The sequence below is a fragment of the Opisthocomus hoazin genome, chromosome 8 (assembly GCF_030867145.1).
Source record: "Opisthocomus hoazin isolate bOpiHoa1 chromosome 8, bOpiHoa1.hap1, whole genome shotgun sequence".
NCBI classification, from domain to species: Eukaryota; Metazoa; Chordata; class Aves; order Opisthocomiformes; family Opisthocomidae; genus Opisthocomus; species Opisthocomus hoazin.
The window spans coordinates 57,486,160-57,496,965 of NC_134421.1; the positions used below are offsets into that span (position 1 = coordinate 57,486,160).

Below are 10,806 nucleotides of genomic sequence, written 5' to 3' on the forward strand. Positions count from 1 at the left end.
TACTCTCAGCAGCTGCAAAAAGTAGCCACCACAGGAACAGTGTAAGAGCAAGGTAAGAATCTGTAATACTTTCCGAGAATGTTCCTGATCACCAACCACTAGCTGCTCAGGGACTTCTTGAATTAAGAACATTTCCACACGGACAGTATCCCTGAAAGGACTGTAAGAGCTGAGATACCAAAGCTGAACACTGTAATTCAGGTCAGTAAGTGTCATTAATACAGTTTTGAACTAATACAGCTTGTAATATCCTCAATTCGACCCTTCATACATTATACCATAAATAAACAATGTCTTCAGCAAAGTTTGCAGACATGTCTGATCTTCCAAATCATTAATAACCAGCCATAATAGTAACATAAGAACTTAACAAGCTGTTCAAGCAACACAGCCAATTTCAGAAGGAATTTAAAGACTAGTGCCAACAGAAAAAAAAAAAAAGAAAGTCTGATTTGTCCAGTAAATCACCTGACAGCTCAAGAGGCTGCTCAATTTCATTTGTGCATTTTCATTTTAGGGGGAAAACAATCAAAATGCTCTCAAATATATGAAAACTGCATGGCACATAAGCATAGGGCAATCTACAACCAAAAGAAATGCTAAAAGCAAATGGAGAAAGAAGACTGGATGTATTTTTGGAACTTTATGTATATCCCCTTAACAGTCAATGGCACTTTCTGCACAAGCTGAGTAATACAGTGTGTGTTTCTTTCCCTTTTTCCTGAGAAAAGCATTCTCTTTGGTAGTACACCATTTCGTCTCAGGAAATAGTCCTAAGAAAGCTCATAAACTCAGAAAGCAGAAATATCTGAAACTTCTGTTTCTTCCTCCTAATCAAAGTATCAAGAGAAACAGACTTCTATTCTGACTGAACATTGTGAGTGTATTTTTTCTATGTCCATTAAGCCTTTCAGAAAAAAAGAATGCAGAAAGAAAAGAGACAGAACTGCTATCAATTATGAGGAAGCAAAAAAAAAAAATAAAAAAAATCTATATGCTTTTACCTGGAGAAACACGCACATCAAATAACTACAGCAAAAAATTCTCGGAACATCTGTGCAGAATGTATTATTCTACCACCACAGATCCTGAAGGAATTCATTCTGCACCTGCCCATTCTACAGTGGACCTTCCAAAACGGTTGCAATAGCATAGATGACTAAGGGAAAAAAAACAAATAGGAGCCATGGCAATAACACCTACTTAGTCTAAACTGGAAAGCACAAGACAGACTAGAAATGCTGGGACGAAGATTTTTTTTTTTTTGTTCTGTATAATGAGAGCAATTTACTCAGGGGAAAAAAGAAAAAAGGAAATAATCATTAAGTGAGAAAATTTAAAACATATTTAGTTATGCCTTGCAGAATCACTTTGTTCACACAGTTTCATGAACTCCATAAAGACTTGTCAAAATAACAGTTTCTGCCCAGTGCATTGCTTCAAAAATTGAGAATAGAACATTTCAGTTGGAAGGAACCTACAACAGACATCCAGCCCAACTGCCTGACCACTTCAGGGCTGACCAAAAACTAAACCATGTTATTAAGCACATTGTCCAAACGCCTCTCAAACACCGACAGGCTTGGGGCATCAACCTCGTCTCTAGACAGCATGCTCCAGTGTTCGACCACCTCCTCAGCAAAGAAATGTTTTCCATGTCAAGTGTTTTGTACTATACTTAATACAAAAACATCTCCTGTGTATAAATAAGATACTTCAAGATTCACTGATCTAGTTAGCCATGGTAGCGAAACAGAAATCATTACAGCCTACGTTGCTTTGTATGACCTCACACACTCCATGCATTTTACATATGTTGACAAAGACTGACCTATGCTGACAAAGACTGACCTATGCTAAAAGGTAACATTTACTCACCTTGATCACACATACTTTGCTTCAAATTTGACTATATTTTAACGACCAATATCTGAACTTCCTGCTTTGTAATTTTTTTGTTTTAAATTTAACCCTTTCTTAAAGCCAACTGCTAAGCAGAAGTAAATCCAATTCTCCCCTCAGAAACGACAGAATTCTGGCACTGAAGAACAGATCACAGTAACTACAGAACTGAATAGTTTAAAATCTATTTCTCTAGTTCCAAAAAAAAAAAAAAAAAAAGAAACCAAACAAAAAACCCCACAACTGTTCATATGACCGGAAAAATACTTCTTTATACACTGCTTTCAACAGCTCTGCAATCCTTAACGATAAAAATGTGGTTTACTTCAGATGAATTTGTCAGAATCTCCCCAGCTGTTAAGGTTTTATGATTCTCCTCATCTTTATACTACATTCAAGTGCATGCAGAATGCCTTGGTGCTCAGCAGTTTGCAAACACAAAAGTTAGTTACTCATGCAAAATTATTTTTAATTTTTAGAAAACATACATTTTCATTATATTATCACAGAGGCATATACTACTTTTCTCATAGTACACTCGTATCACTCCAGGGGAAAAGGAACGCATTTCTGTTTCCCTCACTTAATGCTGGGCCCAGACGCCTTTTTGAAGAAGATCCTGGAAAAAAAAGAAGCATGTCCTCACTTTTTACTGTGCAGAATAGTATCCATTCTACTACTAATTATAACATAACTCTATTACATCCTAGTAGCCACCATCTCTCAGCCTTAACTGGTATTACTGGACTTACAACAGTCAGTCCTAGATAAGATGACGTATGAGCCAAAGAGCCTACTAGAGCGAAGAGTCCACTTGAGTTCTTGCAGAGAAATTTCACAAACAACTTTTCAGTTGTAGTGCTAGCTTAAGTAGTCACCCTTCCCTAGCTGTTTAGTCTCTCCTCCTGTATTCCGTCAGAACACAATATAAAGCAAGCTATTCGCCTCCAGATCTCTCGATTCAAAATACCCTGGTCCTAAAAGCAGATTAGACAATTTCTCAAAATTTTATCTTCTTGTTAAAATAACTGGTTCTCTTAGGAAAGGCTCACAGGTGAGAAAATTGTGGCTCTCCCAACTAAGAGGCAATTAGTAGGACCTCTTCCTTTCTGTTCAGATTGTCTCCATTCTTTGGTGCACTAGGAAGGACTGGGAAGAAAGCAAACATATCTCTGATATGCAAGCTTAAGAAAACATCCACAACACCTCTTCATAACCTTTGGAGAAGGAATTGACTCTTTTTGTTCACAGGAAGACGAAGAAACAATTTTCAGCCTTCCAGTAACTTTCATTGTCAGTTTAAACATACATCGGTTCAGAAGCCATTCTCTTAAGGGAAAAAGAAAGGGAGAAGCAATGAAAAGGGTCAGACCAGCAATGCTTCCCTGAGTTTTATGACAACCCACAGAAAGTCTTCTCCGGCTAGGTGTACGCAGTTTTAGGAAGAAACCTCTATTGAAACTGCTGACTATTTCGAGGGGCAAAAAAAACAAACCCAAAGGAATTGCCAAGTTTATTTACTTAAACATAGCAACAGTTTGCAGGAACTCTGTGGAAACAGACAGAAGCACTTGATTATGAAAAGATACTCTGGCAGATGAAGCAGACCCAAACACAATCTTGGACTGTTCCAGTTTAAATAAAAAAAAGTCCATTTAGGAATATCACAAACTGGCTGAACTCCACTTCAATACCAACCCAATTATTATTTGAAACCAACAGAACGAACCATCTACATTTATGTTTCTAAGGCTGGGCAGGTAAACATCTCTGGCTCTGAGCTACTGGTGACATATCCCAGCAGAGGCACTAAGGATTGCTGGTGGTCGAAAGACCTATGCAATCTAGTGTCAACCTGCTGGTCCTTTCCCGCTGCTTTCACCCAGCTCATCCAAATCTGTGGACATGCTGTCCTATTTTAGATCCGATTTCTTTAGGAATGTATATTTAATCTAGTGTTTCATCAATGTATAACAATATATAAAACATACAGATTGGTTTTGTACAGTTTTTCTGAAGCAACTCTTTAAACGGTATACATCAAAGAAGTCGTTTAGGAAGCAAACGTGTACCACCAGTGTAATACTCCTCATCCTTTCCCAGCCAGTGCGGGGGTGTTGGTGGGTGAGGCACTGCTTAGACGGGCAGAGGAAAATGAGGAAAATCATACTACTACAGGAAGTCTTCATAATAATACATTTAAAGCTCTTACACAGTTCCTAGTACCTAGCCCTTTTCCTGCTGTCAGGCTTTCCTTTATACCACCCTCCTGAGGCCCAAGATTGCTGGCTTCAGCTGCGGAGGGTGGTACAGTGAGCCGTGTGCCAGCGTCCCACGACATTTGCAGGGGTGGAGCAGGTGGTCTCAGAAGGAGCAAGATGTTGATGGCTTCTTCCTCCCCACTCTGAGGACCCCCACCTGGGCTATTTGTCCAACATGCTCTTACATCTTACTCCTGCTTCATTTTACATCCACATTTACTGTATATAGTGTGAATTATATCTGCTTGAGACTTGCTCTTCCAGCTCTTTCAGTTTTGCCCAGCTCCCAGCCTGCGCTTCTTTACCCACTCTGGTGAGCTCTTTGCAGCACGGGGGGCCCCAGTGGCATCCCAAGACCCCTCTTTTCAGCCCCTGCTCCTGTTCCTCCACCCACACCCTGTGTTGCTGCTTGCAAGGCCTCTGCTATCATACCACACCGATGCTCCTCTGCACTACACTGTTCTTTAAGGGTCACAAATACATCATTATACATAGAATAACTACTTGCTACTACCAGCTGTAGAAAGAAATATGGCCATACTAAAAAACTACACAAAGACAAGCGAAAGTGAAAGTAACTAAGCAGTAGCTGCCTGGTCATTAAAACACTGGGTTTGGGTTTGAAGCTACACAACTCCACAGAAAGCTCCATGTAGGCAAAGACCAGTTTAGACAAAACCTGACAAGTCCTCAGGCTTGCACAGTTGGTGTGAAACCTGGGGCCCGTTCCCAGCAATCACAAGACTGAATTTACAGGGCAACAAATCTGCCTTAAATTCTAGGAGTCACATGGGTGCACACTTAAAGTTCAAACAGTATAGACACAGGAGAAAAGCAAACCATGCAGGCTATCAGGAATGCATCTCCAGGACTGTTTTGATGGACGATGTCACACATTTTGTTTTCTTCTCCCAACACACTACTTTTTCTCAGCTGAAGCTAGATGGCTGTCTAGGCAGTTTCAAAGAAAAATCATGTAAGATCAAGTGTCTGTTGTTAGTCACACAAAACCACTCCGCAAACCTTTAATCCAACCTGAACATACACACACACACAGAGAAAGCAGGAAAATGAAAACCAGACTTACAACCAGGATGTTCTTAATTTTGTAGTATACAAAGTTACAAGCTCAAATAATTTGTTACGGATATCTCTTCTATTATTGCATTGTTCTGCGACTGGGATTTCTAACAAATGATTAATATTTCCAAAAAAACAGTAGGTAAGTACACCGGCTGAAGAGAAGCGATCTTGCCAGAAATCAATGCCTAAGACAATCAAACACATAATTAAACATACTTTTGTGTACTGCAGCCACTATAGAGTGGTTGGTTAAGACTTTCAGACTGCCAAACAAAAGGCAAAAATTCTGAAGTAGTACTTTTTGTTCCTCTGTGCAAGAAACTTGAAATTAAATTATCTTCATTACTGAGAATAGGAGTTGCTTAATTCCATTCAGCCCATTCATTAATACTAGATTTCTGCACAAATTGTGAAGGGTCACAGAACTGATCCAAAGCAGGCATGGGCAACCAATTGTATTTCTGTTGAATTAACCACGATAAGGAGTTTATGCTGCCTTTACACACATTATGCCTGGTATGGGAATACAGCCAGGGGAGAGCCTAGCCAGCATAAACTCAGAACAATAAGGACAGACTATCTGATTGACCATAAAGCTTAGCAGAGCAATATTATCCTTACAAACTTCATGAATTAGAAAAGTGTCCCTGTACAGTGTCAGTATTTTACAACACTTTCACCATCTTTCAGATAACCGTGTCATCTTTGATACACTACTAGCAGTCATAAAGTGACCAAACTACAGCTTCACTTTCCTACAGATATTAAAAAATTACTCTCAGGAAGATAATTCCAACTGATAACTCCTCATTCAGTAAATAAACAAACATTAACATGAGACATAATGAAACTCTTGGCCTTTCATCTAAGATAAGGTCTCATATAGGCTGCAGCTCAATCACGAGAGTACAGGAAACAAACTAGGTCAGTCCACACAGTAACCACGAGGAGCAGAAATCACCATTATACAGATCACAACAAAAACTGAAAAACATGAGAGCCCACTGAACTACGTTGAATGCTGTATATTCACACACAGCACAAACTGCAAGATGTGATAACCATCATCTACTTGTGTTCTTGGACTTAAATACACTAGTTCAGTCAACAGCATAGTAACTGCACTGATAGTAGGGAAGATGGGAACAGAACACAATGTTTTGCCAAGATTTAACTAGACTGGAAATCAGTGAAGAACATCACCAGAGAGGGAGGTACCGTATGACAGACACACGGCCAGAAGCTTACCTCAAGCTCACACAGGACCACAAGTTTACACACACAGCTGGCAAGTGAAGATTCAAGTCTAGGCACAGGCCTATAATCATAGAATGCTCTGGGTGGAAGGGACCTTTCGAGGCCATCTAGCCCAACACCCCTGCACTGAGCAGGGACAGCTTCAACTGGACCAGGTTGCTCAGAGCCCCATCCAGCCTGGCCTCCACTACCTCATAATCAGTATGCAGTGCAAATACCCCTTTAGAGGAAGCGGAACCTTGGGCTAGAAAATAGTAGCAAAGTAGAAAGCAGCCTATATTCTCTCTTCCACAAGAACCAGAGGGCCAAGGTCCTGATCCTGTCCTTCACCACATGACAATCGTGCAAAAATATGGCAGGCCACTACAAATAGAGATCGCATAGCAGGTGACAGTGAAATTTTCATCAGACTGTGGATGCCCTTCAGGGCATGTGATGGAGGGAGCTACAGAGGGAGATGGCTACTAAAACAATTGATCCAGACAATAGTGGACTATTACCAACACCAGAGGATCCTCTGGGATGACACATTTAAGTTCTGCCACGTTAGATCTTGCCCTTGAACAAAAGAATAGAGATTCTTGATTAAAAAAAACCAAACCCCAAACAAACAAACAAAAAAAACCCACTCAGGTTTAAAAATCTACGTCATGCAAGAATCAGAAAAGAATCATGAACTTTTTGTTTGATAGGCACCGAGTAGTAATAACCAGAAATAATTATTGTTTTTCTAGCATTTGTAAAACTACAGACTATGCTGGCATTCAATAAACCACAGGAACCATATGAAAAGTTTTTAGTCATAAAAAATTCCAGAAAAAGCAATCACCTGATATCCAAAACATTCCTGGGTTTTGTAACTTTCATAGACAATTTCTCATCCCAAGAGATGCACTTCTAAAGGCTACCTGATGTGCCCCTAAAGCTACAACAGGCTGGCTTGCAGGATCAGTAGTGCAATGCCATCTGCATAGTACTGGAACCTGGCTAACTGGATAACACTGGCAGCGTGGGCACGCAGGGCAAATTAACTTGGGAAGTGCTGACAAACAAACCACACAGAACCAAAAGCTAAGTGAATAGAAGCTGTACCCATACTGAGTAAGAAGAAAGACAAAGACACACAAATCTATTTTGTGGCACAAACAGCTTGCACTGTTTTACTGACCACCAAGTTACTCCACCTGTACAAACTGAAAGAAGTTTGCCTATTTCCTACAATTAAAAAAAGAAGAGAAAAAAATCTAGGAAGAAAGAATAGTTACCAGCTGATAACTGTTGATGTAAACTAGTGAGCAAATTGGTTCCACAACTCTTCAGGTATCAAGGGAAAACTTAATCTCAGGACCCAAACTATTTTAAAAGCATTTCTCTCCAGGTGTTAATGAATACACAACTGCTAGTCATTAAAGAATTTTCAGCATTCTCTGAACTTTGCAGTTTGCTCTTGCTGTATTTCAAAATTTCATTTAACACTACTTTTTCCAGAGCTTTAGCCAATGACTGTGTTTACAGATGAATCACACATGTGTTAATCATTAATCTCTGTCCTAATGTCATTCATTTTACACTCTATTTTGAAGCACGATTTTGTAATCAAAAGCTGTCATTCCAGCACGTAAGGAATGAGGTGAAAGGAATCACCATGGAAATTCCCATCTTTCTGCACCTGACATTGAGACATATCAGGATAGGAGACCGTATTTTTTCTAAAGAAAAAAAAAAGGCAATTTTAACAAAACAGACATAGCTTTTGAACATACCTTCAGAGAAATTAACATTGTAAACTATATACTGAAATTAGGTACAAGTAAGGTAGCTAAGGTCAGAATTTATTATGTCATATACCTACATTTCTTTGTAAGTATCTGATGGATTGTCAAATCACTATAAAACTAAGGTTTGAAGAAAACATTGGAGGTGTACACAAATAATACCTGGAATGCAAGAAACTCCCATTATAAGTGAACTGGGTCAAGTCCAGCACAAACGTTCCAACACCTGTAACTGTGACAGGTTATTTGAAGAACCCCAAAGCAATATCAAAGGTCCTGGATGGCTTTTACACACAGCTGCGCGCCCTTCACAGGACCAGGGCTTTCTGTGGCTGCTGCCAGTGAACTTCGCAGAGACCAGCAGTAAGCGTGCTCGTATGTCAGCCTAGTGACTGTTTCAGCATTCCAAATTCAATCTTACCCTATTTCTCATCATCCCAGCCTTCTTCTGAAACGCACCCTTGACAAAAACATGGAATCTTACTTTATTTACTAAGGAAAGAGAGGGGAGTGACGATTAACGTTGGGAGCACTGCCGTTCTGTCCTCGGAGCAGCAGCGTTAACAGCAGCAACTCCTGGGCAGCTGCGTTAGAAAATGGAGCAAGGGACCGTACAACAAACTTTGTCTCGTTTGCCACCAGGAAACGGCACCAACAGTTCAAATTGTCCGCTGGAAGCTGCCAGCTCTGCCGGTGAAAGCAACCCCAGCTCTGCGACTACCAGGGAATACTTAAGGAAGCTGCGAAACACGAATGAAGATACGAACATAACAGCCCACAAATATTTTTAGACCTGTAACGGGGAATTCTCTGCAGTTCAAGGGAGAAAGCAGGATTTTTGAAATACCGACAAACACACCAGGGCCAGATAAACGCCGAGGAACAAAACCGCGCACGCCAGGTTTTGCGGTGCGAGTTTGGCGTTTTTTCTTTTTGTTGTTAATTTGTTGGCAGCAGTGTTACGGTAAAACGTGGCGAGGGAACACCCCCGGTTTCGTAACAGTTTTGCAAGAGAGCCTTAAACAAGGGTAATTCCGGGCGAGAGCGCTCCTCGCCGCACCCGGGGCAGCTCCAGAAGTTCAACACCCGCTGGAGAAACCCCCTCCTCCCCCCGCCACCCCACCCCGGGCCGGGAGCGGCGCGGGAGGGATGCGGGACGGCGGCGAAGCCGGCAGCCGCTGCCCCAGGGTCCGCCGGCAGCAGCCCGGCCGCTGCCCCCCCGCCTCCCCGCTCCGCTGACCAGCCCGGGGCCAGCGGGCAGGGCGGCCCCGAGCCGCCGCCGCCGCCGTACCTGCAGGACACGGAGAGCTCCACCTTGGTGGCCGGGATGCTGGAGCTGAGCACGTTAAAATCCCCCACGGACGCCATGTTCGGAAACCCACCGCTTCTGCCCGGCTTCTGCTGCCCCACCGGCTTCTCCAGCGCGAACATGGGGCAGCGCGGGCAGGGAGGGACGGACGGACGGAGGGAGGGGAGGAGGCGGCGCCACGCGGCCGCCCCACCGGCGCGCAGACCGGCCCGCGCCGCCGCCCGCGGGCTGCCACCGGCGGAGGCGGCGGTGACGTCACCGCGAGCGGGGCGCCCGACGGCCGGTGTGAGGGCAGCGGCGGCCCCGGCCGGGCGGGCGGGGGTCGATCACCGCCCGACGGAAGGCAGCGCGCCCGCCGCTGAACTGCCCCGCGCCCGCACCGGAGCCCCCGCGGGAGGAGGCGGCGGTGGGGCCGGTGGAAGCGAGCCCGGCGGTTTTCGCTCCCGCGTCTGCCGTCTCTTCCCCGTCGGCACCTGCACGGGAACTCCCGTCCCGTCGCGCAGGGCGGCGGGGGAAACCTGTCCTTCCCCTGAGCAACTCCCGACCTCCGCCCCGGCCAGCCGCGTCCCAAACTTTAGCGTCCTGCGCGCGGGCCCGCGGCGAGGCACGCCTCCTCCCCCGGGCCGCAGAGGGACACGTACCGGGCCCTGTTTCGGGGCGCGGCGCTGCCGCCCGGTGCCGCGCTGGGGGGGGAGCGCGGCGGCTCCGCGCCGCCAGGGGGCGCGGCCGCGGGGCGAGCGCGCGCTGCCGGGGTGCGAGCCGCTGCCCCGGCCGGGAATCGCCAAAGCGAAAGAGGAAAAACAAACCTGGAAATGAGGAGCGAATGTTAATTGTCCTGGTCGGGACAACAGTAACTGTTGTGACAAGAGGCTTGAGCGAAAAGGCGTGGGTTTACCTTGGTTGTTACCCACATTAACACGTTGGAAAACGGGCGTTTCACCCTCTCGTGTGCCTGTTGAGGCCCTTAGAGACCAGCAATTTGGTCGCTCCGAATCAGCCCAGAATAATTCGCAATAATCATAACAGTTGTCTCATCTTATTTCTCATCTATGTAATCTGTATCCATTGTCACGGCATCTAAGGAGCCCCCTATACGCATGTCTCATCATCGCGGTTGGATGAGGTATGGAGGTGCTGCCATCCCCATCACGTGGGAAGGGAAGGCACAGGCAAGTTAAATGCCAGGTCTGTAGTTGCAGGATGTGTAGGGCAAGTCAAA

The 10,806-nt window shown here is 44.3% G+C and overlaps 1 protein-coding gene across 7 annotated transcripts in view; it reads right to left on the reverse strand.

Moving 5' to 3' along the window:
• The window catches only part of CPNE8 (copine 8), a 172,366-nt gene extending 162,580 nt beyond the window's left edge, over nt 1-9,786 (reverse strand). For 3 of the 7 annotated variants that reach the window (XM_075428246.1, XM_075428247.1, XM_075428244.1), the window contains exon 1: nt 9,570-9,784. In XM_075428246.1, the coding sequence (XP_075284361.1) occupies nt 9,570-9,709 (140 nt within the window). In that variant the 5' untranslated portion in view covers nt 9,710-9,784. Of the gene's footprint in view, nt 1-9,569 lie in introns of all 7 variants that reach the window. The other 4 variants (XR_012764737.1, XM_075428245.1, XM_075428249.1 and 1 more) reach the window with 2 other exon arrangements.
• Nucleotides 9,787-10,806: the final 1,020 nt, after the last annotated feature.